This window comes from Macrotis lagotis, chromosome 3 (genome assembly GCF_037893015.1).
Source record: "Macrotis lagotis isolate mMagLag1 chromosome 3, bilby.v1.9.chrom.fasta, whole genome shotgun sequence".
Lineage (NCBI taxonomy): Eukaryota > Metazoa > Chordata > Mammalia > Peramelemorphia > Peramelidae > Macrotis > Macrotis lagotis.
This window is the reverse complement of record NC_133660.1, coordinates 44,448,457-44,476,173: the sequence shown is the minus strand read 5'-3', so window position 1 is coordinate 44,476,173 and position 27,717 is coordinate 44,448,457. Positions and strand designations below refer to the sequence as shown.

The following is a 27,717-nucleotide window of genomic DNA, read 5'->3' as shown; positions in this document are numbered from 1 at the left end:
TTTTTGCTGAATTAAATTAAGAGAAATGAGTTAATATGGCATAATGAACTGAATACAAACCTAGAGGCAACTTGAACTAACTTCTGAGAACAATTATTAAATTTTCAGCATGAATCTCTGAAATTGGCAAACACTACAAATCAGGGTATGATTTACTGCTCAATTGATTATCAAGATTTAGGAAAGTGATGAAGAAAATGTTAATAAAGCAGATTAACCTTCAGAGTGTGTCCCTTTTTTTTCAGAGAGCCGTTTATCAGTACAGTAATGAAGTAACTTAAACTGTCAGTGCCCCAAGCAAATCTCTAATACTCTGTATGAGAAGGAATCTCCACACTGGCAGTCCCTAACACTTATCAAAGATCAAGAATAAAAATAAGAAAAACTACATTAGTCTAAAGGAAAAATGGTATCAATGCACTATCACAAAGAACAGCAAAAAATAACATACCACTGATTACTAAAATAATGAATGCTGAGAAACATTAGACTCAGTACTATTATCTGACTCTACATTAGCAAAAGTTAGCTCAAATCAAACTTGCTGATAAGTTAAACAGCTCAAATAAATTCTCCAATTTAACATTCTGGCTATACAGTTTTATATGTCCTTTGAAATATCAAGAAAGGATTTTGCTTATTCAATTCTCTAAAATGGCCAAAAAGGGGAAAAAACTTTAAAGGCTGGAAAAGTTTTTCTTCTCTAAGATCAGATAATAGTTCAGTTACAAGGCCATTTTACATTAAGATCATTTTGATATTATAAAATACTATTTTACTCTAATGAAGAAAAAAGATATGTTTTAAAAGAAAAGTTTTCACTTAATACCCTATTCTTTGAAGCAATTATTACATAGTAACACTAAATTTGGATGTTTATCTGACCCCATATTATATATATTATAACTTAAACATCACACTGACTTAAATTGCTATATTTATCTTCATTTATTTATTAATTACTAACAAATCCACACATCCGGTGAACCAAAAATGTAGAAGAAATACAATTTCATTTCATAAAAAGAATAGGATAACCTCTTGAAAAATGACACTTTGACTATAAAAAGAAAACAATTAAAAGGAAAAGGCAAAATAATTGCCATTATGCATGACATCTCCATGAGACAGCAAGAAGAAATAATGTAATTATTTCTCAAACCTAAACTTAGATTGTTGTAGACATACAAAGATTCACAACAGGTCTCACCTAAGTAGCCAATGAGTGCAGCTCCAACAGTGCGGGCCGGCCCATTCAGATGTCCAGCTGAGTTATGCAACAACTTCACAGGGGTGGCATTCTCGTGGGAAGAAATGGCTAACTGTGGAATAAAAAAAAGAATGTGATACAAACCATCAAAGGGGAAAAGGGATTCTTTTGCTCTAAAAAGCAGACCTAATTGGGAAAATACATTATTTATTATTATTATTATTTATTATTATATAATGAATTACATGGAAAACAGATGCAATTCTGGAGATCTACTAAAGTACAGGGGAAACAAAACAAAGATGGAAATGAGAACTATTCTTGATACAAGTACCAAGAAAGACTGAAGAGGTTTGTATCAATCCTAAATACAAGAGTTCAACCGAGGACATCCCAGAACATCACCATCTGCTGCCTTCACTTCATAGTCAGTAGATAATATGGTTTTCCTTAAATCAATGATGTTTTAAAAATGTTGTAGATAAAATATGCTTAATCAGAGAACTTCACAGAAATACACAGGGGGGGGGGTCATTTTGCTTGATTATATTAATTCTGTAGGAATTCTCATAAGGAAAAAAAAGGTATTGAATAGAAAATTTTTTAAAAGTGACAATAGTTGAAGCAACATGATAATGCCAAGAGTTGTAGGTTCACAGTCAAAGAATGAGTTCCTTGCTCCCCCTTTTTCATACTTTACTGTTATGAGCTCAATATGAGAACACACACACACACACACACACACACACACACACACACACACAAAATGTATGAATTTTTTGACCAAAGGTGAATAACAGAACCCATGATTTCTCTGGTAGAGAAATTGTGATATTGTTTGGTCCTCTTATTTACAGTTTTATGGCATTGTTGAACTGACTTGCCCAGGATGACACATTCCTTGTCTTCCTGACTGGATCTCATGTAACCATACACTTTTCTAGAGCTCTGACAGTCTTAGAGTCTAAGAGCAATAGGGAAGGGACTGACCAAGGAGAGCTCCTGATACTGAGGAAATCAAAGATCTCATTACAAAACAAACAAAAAACAAGCAATACATATATACATATACACATATATATACATATATATATATATGTAAAAATTAATTTTATTTTTAAATTCAGTCCCTGTTAAAAAAGCAATATGAATGATACATATTGTACTCCTGGCTTCCTAAGTTATGAAAAATGTCAACAGAAAAGCAGTAATCACTATTACCACCCAAACTAAAATTCGAGAAGATCTTTAAGGAAATAAGTGACTTTTTTCAAATCTGTCAATCACAAAATGTTTCCCACTTACCTGCTTAGCAATAGCTTTACTATCTAATTTGTTGTAAACTTTCCGTATCTTCGCCACTGTGAGTGAAGATACAGAGACAGCATAGAGACCAAATGACACTTTTTCTTCTGGAACTAATGACACAGGGGATGGGATGCCACTTTCAGATTTGGAATCTTTACCTTCAAAATAAGAAATAATGCATCTCATCAAAAGCAGAATTAGTTATCTTCAAAATAAATATAGGAAGTAGGGCAAAACATAGAAATTGCCATGCTTAGTGTAGAGATCAAGAAATGTATTTTTGGGTCAGTTACTTGTTTATTTGCCTTTTTCACTCGGGAAAGTTTCCTGAGGGAGCACAGCAGGATAAAACTTCCCCTCCCTTCCCTCAAGCGAAGTTCCAGGGGAATCTATATGACTACAGGGTTGTATGTGTGCAGAGTATAGTAGTTTCAAAAGCTTGATGGGAGATGACAAACTCCCAACCCAATTAAAGGTGGGTCTGGATCTTTTATCTGTTGGATTATTTTTGGAATCACAGCTACAAGCTGTTCCTACAATAAATTCTTAACTGCACCTTCTGGTTTGTTTTTTTTTTTTTTTTTTTTTTGCTGAATTGTATACACCAGCAGCACAGCTCATCAGAGAAAGTAACCTATCCAAGAAAATCTGCAGGAGCAGTGGAAAAACTCAGTATCTGTTACCTGTGAGTCAAACCCCAACCAATAATAGGAGTAAATGCTCATATCAGGTCAAATGTGATTTACTGATTGATTCTGTTTCTCTCTCAGTAACAACTACAGACTCTATAGATAGATGGATCTTCCATCAAGCTACTGGCAGGTGGCACTAGAGTCATAGATATAAAAATGGAATCTACATTAATCAAACTGATAGGAAAGATGTAGATAGCAACTTTTGTTCTTATTCCAGCTATGTCCATATCTGCTCTTTCAATATTTCGCTTTGTACTCCAAGCTTCATTTTCTGTTAATACATTTATTAGTCTAATGGAAGAAGATATTATAAAGAAGCATCTACGATCTCTTTGATGTGGGCAAACTCCTTCCATTGATAGTAATCATAAGCCTTCTCTAATTTATAATATAATTTTTGATGTTACTGTAGCAAAAAAAGAATCACTGTGTCACCAAAGTAGTATAACAACTTGATCAAAGAAAAAACCTTGGTCCTGATCTACTCACAAGTGAGCAAAAATAAACAGTTAATGACCAATTAACATCTATGCTATTAAATAATCCTCAATAATAAAGGATGAACTTTACCAAAAACTCTTTAACAAAATAAAAAATATATGGTTCAATACTAAATCCAAGGAAATCAAAAAGAAAAAGAGTTATAGTTAAATTTTATATATATGCATATATATATATATGCATGTACAGATACAAAAGTTTTAAAATATTGGCAGGGGATATTATAGACAAATTGTTATATCTATAATAGTGAAATACCATTCACTATTATAGTGAAAAATAATTCACTATTATCAAGTTGGATTTATATCAGGAATTCACAGATGGTTCAATATCAGAAAAGTCAATCATATAAATAATAAAATCAACTTAATTATTTCAATAAATGTAGAAAAAGTCTTTGATAAAATACAGCACTTATTTATGCATAAAAATTCTATAGAATATATGCAAGGAAGGCGACCTTCTTTACCATGATCAATAAAAAGGTATCTAAAGCCTAAAGCACCATTAGCAGAGGAGAAACAATGAAAGCTCTAAGAGGGATAAAATACAAAGATGCCTTCCCTACACTACTATTTGACAAGATAAACGTAGAAATGCTATTTATAGCCATGACAAAAGAGAAAAACTGAAGTTAAAAACATAGGCACAATTAATTTATCAGTTTCATTGTACCAATAAGGTTGCCAATGGAATGCTTTACAGAATTGGAAATAAAAACAACAAAATTCATCAGGAGCAACAAAAGTTCTAGAATCTGAAAGGAAATAATAAAAAGTAGAAAATGAGGGAATGTAATATTATCATGCCTCAAGCAATATTTTGAAAGAATAATCATCAAAAGGTTTTCATAAAGCTAATAGAAAAGTAGTTTAGGGAAATGACTAGATAAGCAAGAAGCAGAAGTATTAAGACTAATTGGATATGTGATAAAAATAAAAACGCAAAACCCGGGAGGGGGGGGCAGAGGAGAGAAGTATCTTTCACAAGAACTGATGGAAAATTTGGAAAACATTTTCCAGGAATGAGGTTTAGACCAGTATCTTACTCCATATGACCCCATAAGCTCCAAAAGATATTTGATAAGAACATGAACAGGTACACAGCACAAAGAATAAACAAATAAAGGAAAATAGAAGGTGTTAACTTTTATAGCTTCATAAAGCTAAGTAAAAATTTCTTAATTGAAGGATAAAGATAATGTAAGAAAACGTATTTAATTTCAACTACAGAAAATTAAAAAGCTTCCACATGAACAAAATCAATTCAGAGACAAAACAGATGATATACTTCAAGAAAGTCTGATTCCCTAGATATTTAAGTATAACAGAGGGTAGTTTTAAAAACAGGGATTAAGAAACTAAAATTCAGAATGACTCTGAAACATTTTCTAAGATACATAAAATATCAAAGTATATTAATGATTTTCCAAAGAATACAAACTTTCAACAATTCTATGAAAAAATGCATATGAAAATACTTCTGAGGGTTCACCTCACACTCAGAAAATGGCAATGATGGTAAAAATTAGAAATAGTCACATTTAAGGGGCATATTAGGAGACCATTAGGGGATGTGCAAAGTGGTCCAATTATGGAAAACAATTTGGGTTTATGCAATAAGAGTCTTAACTGCTCATTATCTTAGATCTGTTAAGGAATACATGCCAAGGAAGTCAAAGATAGAAATGTGGAATATTTACCAAGATGTTAATAGAAACCCCCTTTTTTTGACAGCAGAGGACTAGAAATAAATGGCTGCCCTTCAATCTGACAATGGCTGAATAAGTCATTGAACGTGCACATTAATATGCAATAAGAAAAAATTATTATGAGAAATTCAGAAAAGCACAGAATGAAATAAAGAGAATAATATGGTTCTAAAGTCCACAAAAGTATAAAGAAAAAGAGCACTAAGAGGAAGCCAAACTGGGAGAAACAGTTAAGAATATTACTAAAAGAGAAGAGGCAAGCAAAGTCTACAAATATTTATTAAATTCTTACTATTTTCAAGGTCCTGTGCTAAGCTCTGAGAACAACAGAAATGATTTTCCCTGCCTTCAAAGCTCTTACATTCCAATGGAAGAATACAACTCATCAAAGGAAGACGAAAAAGCAAAAGGGTCAAAGAAGATAAGGAGCAGAAGTTCCAGGCACATCAAAGAACTGAACATACCTTGCTCCTCTTTGCAGAAAGGAAAGAGTTGTGCCAGAGGGATGAGGGAAGGTCACATACTTTGTGCTTGTGTTTTTCTATACTATAAGGAAGTATTCAACTGTAGAGACAGAGTTAGGATAACTTCCCATATGTCATAATGTCATAAAATATGTCATAATTATGTCATAAAACCAAAAAATATCTTAAACAATAACACTTACAAATAGGTTTATTGATCTAAAGAAAAAGTTTTCCATATTGGGAACTAACTGGTCAAAAGGAGAGTGACTGTTTGGGACTGTGAGGGGACAGGGTGGGGAGGGGGCACAAGGGTTCCCCAGTTCTGGTGACATTCAAACATAAGCTTGTATACTTGTTTCAGAGATCCTAGGACTAATCTGGAATAGGAAACAAGAGTAAAAACCCTGAAGGAGAGGCAGTGAGTCAAATTCTATAGTACCCTAGCAGAAGTACAGTGTGAATCTCAGAGAATGGAGCATGAATACACACACACACACACACACTCTCTCTCTCTCTCTCTCTCTCTCAAAGACTCCTTCTTCCATTACTTCTCTGACCTCTCCTGCTAAACAACTTCTTTGTTCTCATTAGGAACTATAAACCTCACACTAGTTAGTAATCTCCCTGGTGGCCACTCCTGCTCAAACTTCACTTTCCTATTTTCTAAAACTCATGCCTACAGATAACCAATTCACAAATCTACATGGAATCCCTTGCCCTTAGTCTTAGAGCCAGTCAAAACCTGACTTAATCCCAAAATTTCTCCCCCTCTTCCTACTCTTAAGCAGAATGGAGTTGGAGGGCATCATAACTGAGTTGACTGGGACCAATACCTACTTATGTATTTATCTAGTTTCAACTAGACCCTCAACTCAGCAAGTTAATTCTTTGAGTACTTCCTAAAGGAATCTCTCTTCTCTTTCATACTGCTAATATTCCAAACCTTTGACATCATTCCCCATTCTCTAACATTATTGCAATCCCTTAATGAAAAAGTAACTCTTTTAATTATCCTCTCCTTCTGCAGCATATTGTCACCCCAATTCTCCCCACCTCTCTCTATCCCCTGGTTCTTTTTCTGCTGCCCAAAAACGCCCAAGTCCTTCCAATCCTAAACATATTTACTGTCTTCCCTTCAAACCATCTCCCCCAACCCCCATCTCTCCACAATATCACAAACCTCTAGAAAGAGCTGTCTACCTGTATCTCCTCTGCTCTTCTTTCTCAACTCAACTGCATTTCATATAAGTCAAACTAGATGTTCACTGGTCAGTGTAAACCCAATATGTCTAAAACAAAACTCATTCTATTTCTCCTTAAACCCTTCCCCTTTCTACCTTTCTGATGACTATACAAGGTAACACCATCCTCCCAGCCCCTCCTCCTGGCAGTATGGGAATTTTCCTGGCTGCTGGACTCTTTCACCCTCTTATCCAAGCTGTTCCCAAAGCCTATAAATTCCTCTTTACAACTCTACAGTATTGCTACTAATTGGCATGGTGCTTAGCACATAGAATAAATGCTTAATTAGTGTTTACTGACTAGCCAGCTAACATCTTGAAATCTAACATCCAATCACACCTCTCAACAGGAAGTACTCTGCCCAATGCAATGTGTCCAAGACTTGCTTTCCAAACTCCAGTTCTTTGAAAACTGTTCAAGTGACATTGTCCACATGAAGCCTCTACTCCAATTTACCTTGTATTTATTTTTATCTGTTTTATATGTATATACTTATGTTCATAAGGTATTCAACCTTTGTTCTGGTCTCTCAGGTTCATAATCTTCATATGATCCTGTACTTCTTACTATCCTTCCTTCAATCTAAATATCTAATCAGGTGCCAAATCTTGTTATTTCTAATTCATGATACTTCTCTCATATTCTACTCCTTTTTTCTAGTCACACATCCATTACATTTGTTCAGTTTCTTACCTCTTGCTTATACTACTGCCATAGTCTCCTTAATAGTATCAGTACTTTATTTCTTCCCTTAAATTTATTCTCAATACAACTCACTACCAAGTGATTTTACATTAACATAACTTTAACTTATGACAACTTATGACATTCCCCTACTTAATAAGTAAACTCCAGTAAGTACCAATTGGCTCTAGGATCAAATATGAATTATTCCATTTGGTTTTTTTAAGCCCTTAACAATCTGGATCCAACATACCTTTCCAGTCTCATTATATATCACCCTCCTCACCTTTTACTGCATTTTTTGGGGCCTGGTCATAACTGGCCTTTTCTCTGTTTTTTATGTATCCAATTACATGACTGTCTCCTTGCTTTTGCAATGGTCATTCACCATTCTCAACTTCATCTTGTTCTTCCTCAAGCCTGTTGCCTCCCATGCCCTCTAAATGCTAGTATCATCCTTAACTAACAACCTCACATTCCTTATATAGTTATAGAAAAGTGCATTAAGAAATACTTTGGTATACATGTATATTCTACTTAATCAGTAAACATTTATTAAGTACCTCAGACATGGTGCTAAGTGCTGGGGAAACAAAAAAAAAGGTAAAAGATAGTCCTTACTTTCAAGAAGTTCACAATCTAAGGGGAAGACAATAAGGAAACTTGAACAAACAAGTAATATATATGATAAATAGGAAATAAATAAGAAGCAAGGCACTAGAAATAATTACAGTTGGCAAGGTCTCTCCGTAAAAGATGAGATCTTAGTTGAGACTTACAGGAATCAATAATCAGAGATAACAGGGAGCATATTCCAGACATGACAGATAGCACAGAAAATGCCTGGATCCCAGAAAAAGAGTATTTTTTTTTTTGATCAAACAGCCAGAAAGTCAGTGTTACTATACTGAAGAATAAGTAGCCAGGAATATCATTTAAGAATACTGAAAAGGTGGGGGGGGGGCAAGATATGAAGGTCTTTGAATGTCAAATAAGAGTATTCTGTATTTAATCCTGGAAGTTATTAGGAGTCTCTGGAGTTTATTAAATATGGTCTTTGGTGGGTATGACATGGTTAAACTTGGGCTTTAGGGCAATCATTTTAGTGGCTAAAGGGAGTGTGGAGTAGGGAGACAGACTTGAAGTAGGGTGACCCATCCACCAGCATGCTACCAATATTGTCTAAGCAAGAGGTGATGAGGGTCTGTACCAGAGTGGTTGTAGTTGAAAGATGTTGCAAGGTAAAATCTTTTCAAATTTAGCAATGAAAATATAGGACGATAGCAGAAATGGAAGAGTAATGTTTTTTTGAGGAAGGGCAGGAAAGAGGGAAGAAACCTATAGACAGAGTCTAAGAATAAGTGATAAAATGGAGTCTGACAAAGTGGACAACCTGAAAGGCTACCACAGTGTGTGCAAAACTGGTGAAGGAGGAGATGGTGAAAGTGGTATCTGAGTGATATGAGGTGGGAACAAGGGGAGAAGAGGGAAGTCACAGAAAATGGCCTCAATGTTTTTTGTAAAAGAAGAAGCAAGTTTCTCAATTGAGAAGGTAGGAGGAGAGGAAACCCCAGAAGGTTTTAAAGAAAGATAAAAAGGTTTAGAAGAGAAGAGAGACAGACAGACAGAGAGAGAGAGAGAGAGAGGCGCAGAGAGAGAAAAAGGTAGAGAGAGAATAACATTCTTATTGTTCTTATAAGAAGGTGTACTGCACCCAGAAAGTATTAAATAAATGCTTGCTAGATAATTTTTAAATATTTCTTGATTTTCTGACAATGTACACAGTTCATGAGGACTGCATTATGAGTCATTCAAAGGAGAGGCTTCAGCTCCGAGGGACAAGGTACTTACATGGGACATGTACAGCCTGAAAGCTTCCAACATAGTTTGGTCCTAGTTCATAAATGACATTAACACTCGATATAGGCAAAACTTCTTCTAAGAAATGTGTGGGTCCCAAGCGCCATACTAATGAAGCAAGCTGCCGCTGAGCAGGTGGAGTGCCAATATAGGCATACACTGTGCTGACAACAGGTGGATTTGCAGAACCTGAACCCCCTGGAGTACTGTGAACATAATGAAGCTATAAGGAAAAATGAGAAGAAATGAATCAGAACAGAAGCAGGTATGCCAGAAAAGGAAAATGAGCAGGGTTAACTTATACTATATATCTCCAGCCCCCAGAGCTCTGTGGGTCCCTTCACATTTGTCCCAAGTCCAACTAATGACAGGAAATCTAAAGGCAGAGAATGCAAGGCTGTGGGCTCCGGAAGCACCTGGACCCTGTCCTGGATGCTGAACTGCAGCTATCCAGCTCTTTAGGAAGAGCCGACAATACAATAGAGATGCAGGAAAACACGAGCTTCAAGGAGAAGACATGGTTGCAACATATTTATCTTTTCAGATTTCATTGAAACATCACAGCCAAACATCAGCATCTCGTTGGGCATGTAAGATACAATAATCAATGTTTTTGCTGTAGTATTTAAGTATGTGTGAAAATGCAAATACATACAACACACACACACACACACACACTCTCTCTCTCTCTCTCTCTCTCTCTCTCCGTCTCTCTGTCCTAATCTTTGTTGCTCTTTCACTTTTCAAACTCCTGTACATCACATGTTTAATTTCATATTTCAAGGCATACTAGTGCTAGCTCTGTATGACCCAAAAATTATTATTCAATTGAATTTTAACAAAAAAGTCAATGGAATTACAGGGGTTCCAAAAATCAGCCAAGCTGATTCAATTTTCTACTTTTCAATTTAAGTTATTGAATAAATTTGAACTTATTCTATTAAAAATCTTTATATATGTTTTTAGTCCAACATAAAATAATTTATCAAGTTTGTACTTTAGTGTAAATTCCACTCACTATGAATCACTTGTAATCGCACATAAATACCATGAAGTATCCTAAAACCATAACGTTCTATAAATTTGTCTGGACTTGTTTAAAGTCCCCAAAAATTAAGAATATGGAAAATAACTTAAGAACCTTCAGTATGCCTGCTTAGAAGAAGAAGAAACCACCTGGGGAAGGCAACATAGACAGAAGAGAGACTGCTGAAAAAACAAAACAAACTAACTGATCTCAAAATCCAAACTTCAGTTTTATTTTAAGCAGTAATATTAAAGATAAAGCTTAAACATAAAGAATAGAGCAAATGATTGTCATCTGTACAGCAACGCCAAAGTGAAAAAACACAGACCTTGATATTTTGATAAAATGTATACTGCACTATCTTGTTTACTACCTCTAACATAGGTATTTTGCTCTACTGACTCAAAAGTTTGTGATGAACAATGATGACACAACTATACCACTGAATCATTTGAGTGACTCGGAAGACATGGTCTGCAGTGAAGATGTATTTGTGAAACTCTGCTTCTCATATTTCATTGAAGAGATTTCTGAGAGCACATAAATATTTTATAATTAATGAGAAGTCTGTGGGTAGTTACTGATGTCTTCTGGTCACCTGCATATGCTACAAATAATCAGATCTTTTTCATTCTCTGGGAATCTTTCCCTCTAGTTTAAAAATTTAGCCTTAATTAGTTAATATGATAACATTTTCAAAGGATTAGAAACTAAGATGGTCATTTTTTAAAGAAAGCATAATGATCTTACTCATGAAAAATATAACCTCTCCTTGATTTTTACTTTTATAATCCTGCCTCCACCACTTGCATAGGAAACCCTTCCCCTCTATCAGACGATGAAGATGTTAATAAAAAAAGAATGCATGGTACACCTAAGAACCAAGATGAAAGAAGAGAGAAATCATGAAATGGGAATCAGAAGTTATTTATAAATAATATGTTACTACCCTAAGCAAAAAACAAGAAGGCCCAAGAAAAAACCACTGGATTGGAGTCTCTGTGACCTAAGGCTAGTCATTTCACATCTCTGAAGGTAAAATTTCTTCAATGTATAAAATGAGGGGGGCTAGACTCTGTGCCTTACAGCTCCAAAGCTATGTGCCCTCCATATATATATATATTTATTATATATACATATATACACACATATACATACACACATATCTATATCTATATATCTATATATCTATATCTATCTATATATATATATATATATATATATATATATATATTTATGTAAGACTGCAAGACTAGAGAGACGCTTCCCCATTTAGCCACCACCCTACAGTCTACATACACTTCCATTCTATCCCTCCAAATGCTCTCCCTATGTCTTTCACTAAAACAGTGACACATGAAACAGGGTAACGAATGAAAAAAAAACACATCAAAAGCAAAGCAGAGATCAATAATTTTTTTATATTGTGTGTAGGGATTTAAAAGCAAAGACGTACCTTTACTGTGTTGACAAGCTGCCCATCAAGATAGAGGGCAGCGGTGCTGTTTTTCAACATGCCTTTACTCATTACTAAGACAAGATGATGCCACTGTCCCTCAACTATGAGATCTCCACAGCGGAAGCGGGCACAGCAAGGAAGAATTTCATAAAATGAGGACTCTTCACTGAAGTCATCAACTAAAACAAAAAACAAAACTTACTGGAATACTGATGCCAATCGCATCTCTATGGTTTAGATCAGTTTAAGGACTTTCTATTAAAGCAAACATATGAAGGCATGAATCTTCAATATCACTCTTCACTCCACATCACCAAGCAGTTAGCAAGCATGTAATATTGCCCAAATACTAACCCTAAATTCTATACTATATTAATATCATCCAAAGAATATGTACTCTATATATAACATAATACTATATAAAGATTAGTTTTAAGTAATCCATCCAACTTAAAGAATTTTGGAAAATAAAAAGAAAATAGAAGGGAATGAGATCACACAAACTACACAAAAGATAAATACTATTATTTGTGACTTTATCCGTTTTTATTTTATAAGTGGCAATGAAGACAAGGGAATAAACATTTATGTAACATATACTATGTGCTAGGGAATAAGCATTTATGTAACATATACTATGTGCTAAGGAGTTTACAAATGGTATCTCAGTTGATTCTCACAATAACCCTAAGGATTTCTTCACCTGGGCTTAAATCAAAAATTTCCTAGTGTGCTAAGAAACTTTGGCTTAAGTTTCTTAAAACTGGATTGGCATTGAATAAATTGGACTGCAGAACTGCTGTGAGTCACCAAGACTTCTAAGAGGATGTTGGTGGCTTTTACTGAAATAGAATTATCTGCTTCTTTGAGAGCATATATGTTAAAAAGAACAGCAAATAACAGATGAAAATAAAAGAAGAGCTGACATTTGTAATGGTAACTGGTACAGATAAGGGTCAAATTATGTAAAGTGCTGTGCAAATCTTCAAGAGTCAAAGGAATGAAGTTTATTAACATGATCATTGCCACCACCATAATCATCACTACCATGACCACCAGACTCATTATTATCATTGCATTTATCTCATATTTTTGAAGAACTTCAGATAGAAACAGTAATAAGGCAAGTAATCATCTTTCTATTATTAATTCATTTTTAGTGGTATATGAGTATTGCTCACAGAAAAATACTTTCTGTAACTAAATGACAGTAAACAATTCCAATAGCAGAGAAGCATCTTTTTTGATATCCTAAGTGGATCTTTATAATTTTAAAAAATTTCATGTACCTTGGTAATTAAGCACCTGGCATGTCAATATATATTAACAATAGATTAAGAAAGTTTTTATGCACTAATATTAGTGGCCTTACAGTACAGTTTACTGGTTACATTTTTCCAAGATAGTTTGAGGTCTATTTTAGCAATGGGGAGATTTGTCATCTATTGGTCCATGAAGGATCACAGAATTTGAGAAGTGGAAGTGACCTCAGAAGTCATTTCATCTAATCTAAACACAAAGAAATCCCTGCTAGGGAGAGCTAGGTGACATAAGAGGTAGAGCACTAGATCCTAGTAAGACCTAGATTCAAATCCTCAGTCATTTACTAGCAAATCATTTACCATCTCTGTCAACTTCAGTTTCCTCATCTGCAAAATAGGAATAATAGCCTACCTACCTCACAGGACTGTTGTGGAAATCAAATTTTTACAATACTTTGCAAACCTTAAAGCATAAAATAAATGCTAGATTCTATTATTATCATTTCTAAGTAAGAAAAATAAACAGGCAAGTAAAGTGATGGTTCAGCCTTGGCATGAAGACCTTGAAATGAGCCATTCTAAAACTAGGCAACTCTAATTTTTAGGCTAGAAAGACCACAACTCATCCCCTCCTCAAGGCGGTCTTTCACATTTTGTGGCAATGCCATAGGGTTCTGATGGAGTTTTCTTGGGTCAGCCCTATCTCCAATCCTCTGGTTTCAATGTTGGGATGAAAGGGAAAGTTAAAAGGAAAAGGTTTACTTTGTACAAATACAGCAAAAATGTGCAATAATGGGGCAGGGATACTTAGCTTCTCTGGATGCGATTTGCCTCTTTCTCTAGGTGGAAAAGCATCTGGACATTAGGAAAAGATATGGTGAAGGCATGGAATTTATGTGCTCTTCAGAAATTCACCAAGTTTGAGAGTACATGACTGACTATGACTGGGTCTTTGGGCAAAATTTTTTGGGTTAATAAGAAGCTGTTTAGGGGGTGTTAGGGCCAACAAAATCCTGAGCTAAGTTTTGTCTCCTTTTAAGAAAAATTAATCCCTATGGAGTAGAAATGGAAGGGGACCTTGAGTATCATCCCCATGTTGGTTGGCCCAGGGATCCTGCATCAAGGAAATGCTGGTAAATATACTAAGGCTAACCATGCTCAATTGCTTCAAATGATCTTCCCAGATCATAAACTCAAGTCCCTGTCCCAGTCTCATTGTTCCCTTTGTAAAGGAACAGTCACACACAAAACCTTCCATTTTAGTCTTTGCTTGTAGCTTTTCCAAGTTAAATAGTTTACCATCAGTCTGATAGCTGATCTTGATGCTGCTGAGGTCCTCGTTGATGGCATCCATAAAAAATGATAAAAACATCATGCTAAAAAGCATGATTCACTGCATTGTTGACTGGGAAAGTGTGAAGGCATTGTCCTTTATCCAGAATCTGGCAAGCATGTCATAGTGAAGAAACTGGTGTATAATACTGATGAACATTTCTGAGCAACCAAATTTTGCCATGATTTGCCACAAGCACTGATGAATGACAATACCAAAGGTCTTGGTCAGATCAATAAATATCGTGTGCAGACCTCTGTTCTCTTGCCGTTTCTCCTGAACTGTAAGGCAGCAAACATCCTATTAACTATTCCATGGTTTTTCTGAAGCCACAATGGCTCTCAGATAGATGTCCAGCTACCCAAATTACTAGCCTAATAAGGACTGTGGCAAGAATTTTGTCAGTAGAGACTAAGAGAGAGACCCTCCCCTGTTATTGTCACAGGACTGCCTATTATCTTTTTGTTTAGAGAGATAAACAATGAAGGCTTCCTTTGCCCATATAACCCAGAAAATTTCAGTCAGCTTTTGTATGAGCAATGGACTCCTTGCATTGTGTCTCTGCTCAAATAGAAGCTGGACCAGGTGCCCTGTCATATGAAAGGTGCCTACTGGCATTCAAGACCTTTTCTTCATTTGGAAAATCAAGAAGGATTGATTTCAACCTGAGATAAAAAAAATCAACAGCTTCAACACTAACTGATGATGGTTTATTGAAAACGTCTTCAAGTTTGTGATGCAATAGAGTATGGATCGATGCTCTGCCAGTTGGGCTAATTTTTACATGCCAAATGAAAACCAAGAAGACAGTAGTTCTACACCAGCCAGCACTGAACCATGCATACATGGAACGATCAGTTTCAGAAAATGAAGACATTTTTAATGCTATAGTTGAATTCACTTGCCTTGGCAGTATACCTTCCAGGGATGCTTACACAGATGATGAGAGGCTCTGAAAGAAAGTGTGTGTGTGTGTGTGTGTGTGTGTGTGTGTGTGTGTGTGTGTGTGTGTAGGGGGGAGTATTTAGGCTGTTAACCACTGTGCTGACATTGTTGCTGTATGTCTATAAAACAGTATGCCAACTCTATGCCCGGAAACAGAACTGTTTCCATTTGAATTGTCTCAGGAAGATTCTGAAGCTCACTTGGATAAGATAAGGTTCCAGATAATGAGGTCCTTTCTTGAGCTGAATTGCCAAGCATTTAAACTTTACTGAAGAAAATGAAACTCCATTGGGCTGATCATGTTATCTGAGTGCCAAATGTATATCTGACTAAGACTATTTTATGGAGAACTCATAGGGGACAAGTGCTCACAATAGATGTCAGAAGAAGTTTTACAAAGAAACTCTCCAAGATCTCTCTGAAGAACTATAGAACTTGTGATTGTGAACCATGGAGAATACTGCAACAGGACTAGTCTTGCATACCCATACCAAGGAAGGTACTGTTTCATGAGCAAAGTAGAATTGCAGCAACACAAAAAACCAAGATCAAAACCAAACAGAACAAGAAAGCCATTAGAGATGCCCAAATATAGAAATATCACCACTCTAGTATTGTTCTGATCAGTCACAGATGGACATTTTGATCTAACATTTGATCTAACGATTTGAAGGACAACAACTAACCATGTTCTTTCTATATATGTTCTCCAATTTACCAAAATTATTCTTAAACTGGCATGTCCAGAACAGAATACATTATTCCAGAAGTGTAATGAGGGCAGAGGATAGTAGAATTGTCACCTTCTGAACCTGGAAACTATGCCTCTGTTATGTTGTGCCTAAAACTGCATTTACTTTTTTAGCTACTACATTAAATCTTGCAAAACACTCAAATTCCAAAATTCTATTTAGGACCTATGCTTCTCCATGCATCCCCATTTATATGTTATAGAACTGACTTTCTGTACCTTAGCACAAGATTTTATGCTTATCCTGACTGAATTTCATCTCACTATTTTCAAAAGCTCAACATTATACCTTATCAACATTATGGATCCAGACATCTGGTTTGCCTTCACAATGTTGTTACTTTACAGAACATTCTCCTTGTTCTGCTCACTTCACTCTGACTTAATTTATATATATATATATATAGATATAGATATACATGTATATATATGTATACATATATGTCTTTCAAACCATCTCTTTCATAATTTCTAAACCAGGCAGGGATATTCCATCACATTTTGATGCCATAATTAGCTCAGCCATCCCCCCAATAGATGCAGATCTCTTAGTTTCCAATTCTTTGTCACCAAAAAAAGTTGCTAAATATATTCTACAATTATGGAACCTCTTCCTCTCTCCTTGATCTACTGGGCCTAGTATTGTTTTCATAGGGACAAAGGCTAACTAACCTCAGTTTATGATTTCTGGTCATAGTTCCAAATTGCCTTCAAGAAGGGCTAAAACCCCTCATAACTTAATTAGCCTATAAATGTGTGTCTCTCTTCCTACATCTTCTTCAATATTGTCTTTTTCATTTTTTGGAGATGGTGGGTGGTATCTCTGCCAGTCTCATATGTGAGGATTAGAACTTCATAGTAGCTTTAACTTTTCTCTATTAGTGATTTGGAGGATCTTTTTTCCCCCATAAAACTTTTGAAGATTTGTATTGCTTCCTTTAAAAACTACCTGTTGATATTCTTTGATCTCTTTTCAATTGCACAAGTCCAAAAAAGGAAATACTAACCCTATATCTTAAATATAAGATCTTTATGATACTGAGAAACTGTACATTTTCCCCCAATTACCCACTGCCTTCTAATTTTAACTAATATTTTTTATTTGCAAAGACTTATGTAATCAAAATTGTCTTCTTTGATCCTCTTTAACTCTTTTTTGTTCATGAACTCTTCTTCATCTATAGGTAGAAAAGATCATTCCTTTCTAGATCTTTAATCTAGACTAGTCACTTAAATGATTTCTACCTACCTCAGTTTCCTCAACTGCAACATGAGGACAATAGCAACCATCTCCCACAGTTGAGAAGATCAAATAATACTTGTAAAGCTAAAAAACAATATCTTGCACACAATAAGTGTTTAGTAAATATTTACTCCCGTTTCTCAATCCTCTTTATGCATCAATGTCAGAGCCAGGTAATTGTGGGCAACCGTGGCTTGATGATAATAGAATGTTTCTATCATGGTTTATTAGTCAAGTTATCCAGAATATTTTGAGGGCTGCATTTGTAACAAGGGGATTTGTCATTAAACATTCTATGAAAAATGGAGAACTTCTGATCCATAATTCTAGTCAGTTGGCATTGCCTCAACTGAGAGAGGGTTGGTGCTAAGTATTGACAGCTTGCCATGGTATTCTTCATAGTTTTTTCCTAACACACTGCACAACCCAGACAATCATCAAGTCTGGATTCTATAAGGATAGGGAGAGGAATTGGAACTGAGGTAACTTTGATACAGGAATAGCGAGATGAAGAAACTTCCGCTCCCAACCCAATATGACATCTGTGCTGTGAATTAAAGAGGCATGGAGAATTCACTGTGATGCTGAGATATTCAATGACTTGCCCAAGGTGACACAACTACTGAGTTCTTAGACGGTCATGATCCAGATCTTCTTGACTTGGAAGACATTTTGCTCTCCATTATTCCATGTTCCTCCTTAGGCCAAGGTTTCTGTGATTTCTGGTGACAGAGACTTTATTCTGAAATGGCAGCACAAACTTCCCATATGACACAACTACTTGGTTGATATTTCTTGTCAACATACTCTGGGCTCAGCTTTTGAGTAATCCACACAGTAAGGGTCTTTTAATTCCATTCTTAGATTTTTAAACATTTCTTTAGCTCCAACCAAAAAAACAAACAATTTCAGTTACATTCTGCAAAGCCAATGGCATCTGATTTGTCATTCAATGAAGTGATACCTTCTTGTTTCAAAGTATTTCTATAAATTTTTGATAAGTTTATCATATGCTCTAAGACTATGTATCACACATCTTTCTCCTATTTGGTCAACAAATATTAATACATCTGTAGCTTCCTCAGTATGGTGGGCCCAGCATTTTCTTAATATCATATGGGTTTTTTTCATCATATTCTTTTTACATAGTGGCTCATTCTATGAGTTATCCAGTTCTTCCACTGTGCTCTCTGAAAAGCCTGATCCATAGGTAACGTAAGATTTTTATCTAGAACTATTTCCCTTCATATTCTCTCATGACAACAACTTTCCATGCTTCCCTTTCCAGTGCTTCTTGCACTTTCACTCCTACCCCTCCTGTCTGACGTGCTCAATGTATTTCTGGGAGGAAAGATGGAGAGGAGAAAGTAGGTTGAATTATTTATCACTATCTAATGCCATTTATGGATTTTTCTTCTACTACCAGAACCCAATAATCTCCATTAAGCACCATCAAAATGTTTGGCTCCTCAACAAGTCAAGTCAATTACAGATGCCTGGTAAATCCTCTCTTCAAGTTTACATTTGTTGCTATTAAGATTAGTTGAAAAAACATACAGAGAACCATTTCGAGTAGTCTTACCTTAATTAATATGATTCAGGATTATACTTTAATATTTTGCTTAATATGGAATACTTTGGAAAACCCAACCTTAAATTTCTAAAGGCATAAAAATAACAATTATTTCCCCAATAATCAAAAGACAAACTTACCATAATTCTGGAGTAGTTCCTCTTTAGTAGAAACAATTAGGGACCGATCTTTTGCTGACAGAACTATGGCAAGGCACACATAATGTTGTTCAGAAGAATTTGCTCGTCTCACGAGTGTCAGAAGTCTGACAGGGTGGTTATTTGGAGGTGAACTAAAATGTTCAATACAAAACCAGCACGAGTAGCTTAATCCAGATGGAGGAGGGAAGAATCTTTCACCTGTAAGGGATGAAGGAGATATATATATATATATTTGTAGTAGGGAGAGGAAGTAGGTTGGAGGCAGAGGAAGCAAGAGAGAAAAAGAGAAATATTTACATAAGACAAAGTGGAAAAGTTTGGAATTATAAAAAAATAAAATCTCATGAACACAAATGCACTAAATAGTATTTACCAATTCCAATTCCACTGATGACAGTACCATCAGTAAGACCTGTTGTAGCAGCATTATTTGTAGGTGCATTATGAGGTGCCAAACTGGGTAGGAACAGGCAACTGTTAATAATAAAAAGAGTAGAAAGAAAAAACATTAAAAAGAAATATTTTCTTTGATCTCATGACTGATTTTGCATTTCTCATCTAAAGATAACTGTATATAATGAAACTATCCAACTTTAACAGTCTGCCTGCCATATTGTAGACTGGAGTTGAAAAAAACTGAAGCCCAAAGAAGTCAAATAGTTTTAAAGTAAAAGAGGCTGGATTTGAAGCCTTCTTGACTCCAGGTTCAGCATTCTAACTCCTTTGCCCTGATCTCTCCGAATGGATAAATATATGTAGATGTAAATGCACATAGAACATCATAAAACTTAAAGTACTCACCCAAATCCTTCAAGTGAGGTGTCAAATTCAACAAAAGCAGGAGTAACTGATGATCCATGTAACCTGATATCATGTGGGGTTGTCATTGAAACTAAACATTTTACCCTAGTCAAGGGTACAGTGCTTCCTTCTGCAGATTTTACCAAACTCTTGCTTATTCGATAGTGGTTATCTTCATGTAAACTGAATACATTATCAGAACCCAGTCCTTCAACAGATGTGACCATACTACCTATAAGGAAAGAAATTTTTTAATCTTTTAAATAGATTTTTATTTCATTAAATATTTCTCAATTATAAATTTAAAAAATACATTTGAGTTGTAGATTTTCTCCTTCCCCCGAGCCACTTTTTGGGGCTCTTTTGTTCTTTATTCATTCTCTCTCGCTCGCTCTCTCTCTCTTTTAAATTTTATAAACTTTTTTTTTGAAGTTTGATTTGAGTTTTACAACCCCCCCCATTTTGCTCCCCTACCCCTACCCGACACAGAAGGCAGTTTGCTAGGCTTTTCATCATTCCCATAGTATGCACTGATCTAAGTTGAATGTGATGAGAGAGAAATATCCTTAAGTAAGAAAGGTATAATATAATATACAGAAGAATTACATAATAAGACAACTTTTTTTTTAAAAAATTAAAGATAATAGTCTTCGGTCTTTGTTCAAACTCCACAATTCTTTCTCAGGATACAGATGGCATTCTCCATCACAGACATGACAAAATTGTGCCTGATTGCCTTGTTGATGTGCACAAGTCCATTAAGGTTAATCATCACTCCCATGTTACTGTTAGGGTGTACAATGTTCTTCTGGTTCTGCTCACCTCACTCAATTTCATGCAAATCCTTCCAGGCTTCCCTGAATTACCATGCCTCCTGGGTTCTAATAGAACAATAGTGTTCCATCATATACATAGACCAGTTTGTTAAGTCTTTCCCCAATTGATGGACATTCCCTCAGTTTCCATTTCTTTGCCACCACAAACAGAGCTGCTATGAGCATTTTTGTACAGTTAATGTTTGCTTTTACGCTTTTTCATAATCTCTTCAGGGTACAGACCCAGTAGTGGTACTGCTGGATCAAAGGGTATGCATATTTTTGTTGACCTTTGGTCATAATTCCAAATTGCTCTCCAGAAAGGTTGGATGAGTTCACAGCTCTACCAACAATGTATTATACGGTGTCCCAGATTTTCCACATCCCTTCCAACATTGATCACTGTCCTTTCTGGTTATATTGGCCAGTCTGAGAGGTGTGAGGTGGTACCTCAGAAATGTTTTAACTTGCATTTCTCTAATAATTAGTGATTTAGAGCAATTTTTCATATGATTATGGATTGCTTTGATTTTCTAATCTGTAAATTGCCTTTGCATATCCTTTGACCATTTGTCTATTGGGGAATGGCTCGAATTAAAAAAAAAATTGACACGGTTCTCTGTATAATTTAGAGATAAATCCTTTGTGAGAAACACTAGTCATAAAAATTGTTTCCCAATTTACTAATTTCTTTTGATCTTGGTTACAGTGGTTTTATCTGTGAAAAAGATTTTTAATTTAATGTAATCAAAATTATCTAGTTTGTTTTTAATGATGTTCTCCAGCTCTTCCTTGGTCATAAACTGCTTCCCTTTCCATAGATCTGACAGGTAAACTAGTCCTTCATCTTCTAATTGGCTTATAGTATTTTTTTTATGTCTAAATCCTGTATCCATTTGGCCTTATCTTGGTATAGGGTATGTGAGGTTTTGGTCTAATCTAAATTTCTTCCTTTACTAACTTCCAATTTTCCCAGCAGTTTTCATCAAAGAGTAAGTTTTTATCCCAATAGCTGGACTCTTGAGTTTATCAAACAGCAGATTACTATAATCATTTCCTGCTACTGCACCTAATCTATTCTACTGATCCACCACTCTATTTCTTAGTCAATACTAGACAGTTTTGATGACTGATGCTTTATAATTTTAGATCTGGTAGGGCTAAGCCACCACCTTTTGCACTTTTTTTCATTAAATCCCTGGAGATTCTCAAATTTTCATTTCTCCATATGAATTTACTTACATTTTTTCCTAACTTATTTAAGTAATTTTTAGAATTTTGATTGGTAGGACACTAAATAAGTAGTTTAATTTTGGTAAAATTGTCATTTTTAAAAAATATTTGCTCAGACTATCCATGAGCAGTTGATGTTTGTCCAGTTATTTAAGTCTGATTTTATTGTGTGAAAAATGTTTTGTAATTGTTTTCAAAAAGGTTCTGAGTCTGCCTTGACAGGTGTCCCAGGTATTTTATATTGTCTGAGATTACTTTGAATGGGATTTCTCTTTCTACCTCTTTCTGCTGCAACTTGCTAGTCATACATAGAAATGTTGAGGATTTATAAGAGTTTATTTTATATCCTGCAGCTTTGCTAAAGTTGAAAATTGTTTCTAGTACTTTTTAGATGACTTTTTGGAATTCTTTAGGTATACCATCATGTCATCTGCAAAAAGTTAGTTTTTTTTACTTTATTTTTTACTTTTTTTACTTTACTTTCACAACTCTAATTCCTTCAATTTCTTTTTCTTCTCTTATTGCTGAAGCTAGCATTTCTAATATGATATTGAATAGTAGTGGTGATAATGGGCATCCTTTTGTCACCCCGATCTTACTGGAAATGCCTCTAGCCTATCCCCATTGCATATGATGCTTGTTGATGGTTTCAAATAGATACTGTTTATTATCCTAAGGAACAGTCCATTTATTCCTACACATTCCAGTTTTTAGTAGGGATGGGTGCTGTATTTTATTTACAGCTTTTAGAGTATCTATTGATATCATCATATGATTTCTGATAGGTTTGTTATTGATAAAAATTAATTATACTGACAGTTTTCCTAATATTCAACGAACCCTGCATTCTTGGGATAAATTGTACGTGGTTAAAAAGTATTACCTTAGTGTTAACCTGTTTTGCTAAGATTTTACTTAAGATTTTTGAATCTAAGTTCATAAGGGAAATGGGTCTATAAATTTCTTTGTTTTAACTCTTCCTGGTTTAGGTATCAGCACCATATTGGTGTCATAGAAAGAGTTAGGCAGAGTTCCATCTTCACCTATTTTTCCAAGTAGTTTATATGGAATTGGAACCAGTTATTCCTTAAATGTTTGACAGAATTCACTTGTAAATCCATCTGGCCCTGGAGATTTTTTCTTAGGGAGTTCAATGATGGCTTGTTGAATTTCTTTTTCTGAGATAGGGTTATTTAGATATTTAATTTCCTTTTCATTTAATCTAGACAACTTATATTTTTGTAAATATCCCTCCATTTCATTTAGATTATCAAATTTATTGGCACAGATTTGGGCAAAATAATTCTGAATTATTACTTTAATTTCCTCTTCATTGGTGGCAAGATGCTAACAATTTTGTTTTCTTCTTTTTTTTAATCAAATTGACCAGAGATTTATCGATTTTATTTTTTTTTTTCATAAAACCAGCTCTTGTTTTTTTTTTATTTATTTATTAGTTCAAATTTTTCTTGCTTTCATTTTTGGTAATCTCTCCTTTAATTTTTAGAATTTCTAATTGGGGGGGGTGGCTAGGTGGTGTAGTGGATAGAGCACTGACCCTGGAGTCAGGAGTACCTGAGTTCAAATCCGGCCTCAGACACTTAATAATTACCTAGTTGTGTGGCTTTGGACAAGCCACTTAACCATATTGCCTTACAAAAGCCTAAAAAAAAAAAAAAAAAAAAAAAAAAAAAAAAAAAAAAAAAAAAGAATTTCTAATTTTTTATTTAACTGGGGGTTAATTTGTTCCCTAATTTTTTTTAGTTGCATATTTAGTTCATTGATTTCCTCTTTCTCTAATTAATTCATGTAAGTATTTAAAGATATGGTAAATCCCCTGACAGTCACCTTGAGTGTATCCCATAGGTTTTGGTATGTTGTTTCATTATTGTCATTATCTAGAATAAAATAATTAATTCTTTCTATAATTTGTTGTTTTTATCCACTTATTCTTTAAAATGAGCTTATTTAGTTTCCAATTAATTTTGGATCTATAGCTCCTTGGCTCAATATTGCATTATGATTTTTACTGCATTAAAATCTGAGAAAGATGTATTAACTATTTCTGCCTTTCTGCAATTGATCATTAGGTTTTTATGCCCTAGTACGTGATCAATATTTCTGTAAGTGCCATGTACTGCAGAAAAGAAAGCATATTAGTTTCTATCCCTATTCAATATTCTCCAAAAGTTTACCATGTTTAGATTTTCTAGCAATCTATTTACCACCTTAATTTCCTTCTTGTTTATTTTATGGTTAGATTTATCTAAATCTAAGAGTGGAAAGTTGAGGTCTCCCACCAGTAAACTTTTGCCATGTCTTCCTGTAACTCATTCAATTTCTCTAAGAATTTGTATGCTGTCCCATTGGGTGCATACATATTCAGTATTGAAATTACTTTATTGTCTATGATACCTTTTAGGAGGATAAAAGTTCCTTCCTTATCTGTTTTAATAATATCTATTTTTGCAGCTGCTTTGTCTGAGATAAGGCTTGCTACCCCTGCTTTTTTCACTTCAACTGAAGAAAAATGTATTTTGCTCCAACCTTTTACCTTTACTTTATATGTATCTCTCTACTTCAGAAGAGTTTCTTGTAAGCAGCATATTGTAGGATTCTACTTTTTAATCCACTCTGCTATTTGCTTACATTTTAAGGGAGAGTTTATCCCATTCACATTCAAAGTTATAATTACTCTTTATTGCCTTCCATGTTATCTTCCTTCTGTTTCCTATTTCCCCCCTTTTCCCCCTTATCCATACTCCCCAGTGTTTTGTTTCTGAATACCACCACCTTCAGTGTGCTTGCCTTCCTATATCCAACCCCCCTCCCCTTTTCCCCCCTTTCCCTTTGCCCCTTCTTCCTTCCTTTCCTTCTGTTGATTCCCCTTTTCCCTCCCCTCCCCCTTTCCCCTTTTAACACCTTTAAAGGTAAGATAAGTTTCTTAACTTAACTAAGTATGTATATGTTAACTTAAAGCCAAGCTGACCTTAGCAAGATTCAAGTGGTTCTCACCTCCTCCCTTCTTCCCCTCTATTAAAATAAGTCCTTTGTATCTCGTAATATGAGATTTACCCCATTCATTCTCCTCCATCCTCCCATCTTTTTACTGTCCTCCTTTTAAAGAAAGTATTGTTTTTAAATCATTCTATCTGACTCATAGAAAGGTCTTGAGTGTCCATCAGTTCTGGAAATTCTCTCTTCTAGAATTAAAATTGTTGAGAGTTATTAGAGTCTTTCATATTTCCATTTTCATCTTATTGGGTAACAGTTTTTCAAATAAGTCATGTGTATCCATCTCTTCTGACTCATTAAATTCTCTCTCTAATAGAGTTACGATTCTCGAGAGTTGTTAAAGTCTTTCTTCCAGGTGGGGATATTGCCAGTTTCATCTTATTTGATAAGTTTTTTCCCCTCCCCCTTTTTTTAATTTTACCTTTTCATGTGTCTCTTGAGTCTCCTGTTTGAAGTTCAAATTTTCTATTAAGCTCTGGTCTTTTCATCAGGAAAAATTGGAAGTCTCCTATTTCATTAAATGTCCATCTTTTCCCTTGGAAGAGAAGGCTCAGTTTTGTCAGATAGTGAATTTTTGGCTGGTTTCCAGGCTCCCTTGTTATTCAGAATATTGGATTCCAGGCCCTTCGATCCCTAATGTTGATGCTGCCAGATCCTGTGTAATACTTACTGTGGCTCCTTGGTATCTAAATTGCTTCTTTGTGGCTGCTTGCATGATTTTCTCTTTTATCTGATAGTTCTGGAATCTGGCTACAACATTCCTTGGTGTTTTCATTTTGGGATCCGTTTCCAGAGGGGATCAATGTATTTTTTCAAAAACTATTTTGCCCTTTGGTTCCATGATATCAGAGCAGTTTTCCATCACTAAATCCTGTAATACAGAGTCCAGGCTTTTTTTGGTATCTTAATGTTTTCAGGAAGATCAAGAATTTTTAGGTTCACTAAATCCTGTAATACTGAGTCCAGGCTTTTTTTGGTCTCTTCAATGTTTTCAGGAAGATCAAGAATTTTTAGGTTATCTTTTCTCAATCTATTCTCGAGGTCAGTGGTTTTGCTGACAAGGTATTTAACATTTTCCTTCTATTTTTTTTTTCAATTTTTTGGTTTTGTTTAACAAATTCTTGTTGTCTCATGAAGTCATTGGTTTCCATAGACTCTACTTTTTTTTAAGGAAGAATTTTCTTCATTTACCTTTTGCAACTCCTTTTCCAATTGGTCAATTCTATTTTTTTACAAGAGTTTTCCCTTTGATCATTTGAGGTTTTGAGAGAATTATTTTGTTTTTGCATTTGTTCAATTATATTTTCCAAGGATTTGTCTTCTTGTTGCAAGGTGTTATCTCTTGGTTTTCTTTTCCCAAATTTTCCAAATGGTTTTTAAACTGCCTCCTGATAGCATCAAGGAAATCTTTCTGTGCTAGAGACCAAATCATATTCTCCTCAGGGGTTCTACGTCTCTCTGAATTAGGGTTTTTTTCCTTCTAGGAATGTTTCTACGATTCCCCCAATTTTCAGTTGCCTTTCTTCATTTTCCTAAAATCTGGTGTTGGGGAGGGGCTGGTTCACAGAGGTTTGGTACTGAGATCCCTAGAGACTTTACTCACTGAGTGTAACATCTCTAGCTGGCCAGTAGGGGTGCTAAAGGCTGGAACCTTCTCTCCAGCCCTTCCTGCAAGTCCCAGATTGAGTCCCCCAGCCACACCTCCACTCTATGGTTGTTTCTCAGAGTGAAGTGGTTCCCACACTAAAACCCCCTGGGGACTGACCTTAGATGAGTCAGCTCTGGCCCCTCCCCCACCGGCTGTGTGCACCTAAACTTGCCACACCCTGATCCCTGGAGACAGACCTTGAGGTTCATGTTGCTTTTCTCACTTCTCTGTCTCAGTTTTATGGATAGGACTTCCATTAAGAGTTTTATTTCATATTCTTTATGAGGGAAGATCAGGAGACCTGAGCACAGGACCTGGCCTCTCTCCACCATCATGGCCAGAAGTGCCTTTTTTGTTCTTCACTATTTATTGTTTAAAGTTAATTTCAGCAAGGTCAAGTAACTTGCCCAGAATCACATGGCTAGTGAGGAGCAAAAGATGGATTTTCACACAAGTTCTCTCTCCAATTTCAACATTCTGTTCACTGTACAACATTTTGTACAATGTACCCTTAGTACTAAAATTTTAATATGATATGTAGGTGCTACTTAAAATATTTTGTTCTCTTAACCTGGAAAAAATATTCATGGACATTTTGAAAATACAGAAAATTAGATTTAGGTATTTTGCAATTCTAAAATAGGTTGAGAAATCAGTAAAACCTAATGTTTTATTACATATTCATTTTTTCTTACTAATATTTTCACAAAGAAGAGTAATAGAAATTTTCTTCCGGGTAATAACTTTCTCAAATGCCACTTTTTTTAGGT

At 35.1% G+C, this 27,717-nt stretch overlaps 1 protein-coding gene across 7 annotated transcripts in view; it reads right to left on the bottom strand.

Moving 5' to 3' along the window:
• Window positions 1-27,717, bottom strand: part of WDFY3 (WD repeat and FYVE domain containing 3) — a 311,818-nt gene that overhangs the window by 98,845 nt on the left and 185,256 nt on the right. For all 7 annotated transcript variants that reach the window (XM_074228578.1, XM_074228572.1, XM_074228575.1 and 4 more), the window contains 7 exons: window positions 20,237-20,468; window positions 19,809-19,909; window positions 19,415-19,633; window positions 12,165-12,346; window positions 9,673-9,904; window positions 2,516-2,676; window positions 1,211-1,322 (listed from right to left, as the gene is read on the bottom strand). In XM_074228578.1, coding sequence (XP_074084679.1) covers window positions 1,211-1,322; window positions 2,516-2,676; window positions 9,673-9,904; window positions 12,165-12,346; window positions 19,415-19,633; window positions 19,809-19,909; window positions 20,237-20,468 — 1,239 coding nt within the window. The remainder of the gene's footprint in view (window positions 1-1,210; window positions 1,323-2,515; window positions 2,677-9,672; window positions 9,905-12,164; window positions 12,347-19,414; window positions 19,634-19,808; window positions 19,910-20,236; window positions 20,469-27,717) is intronic.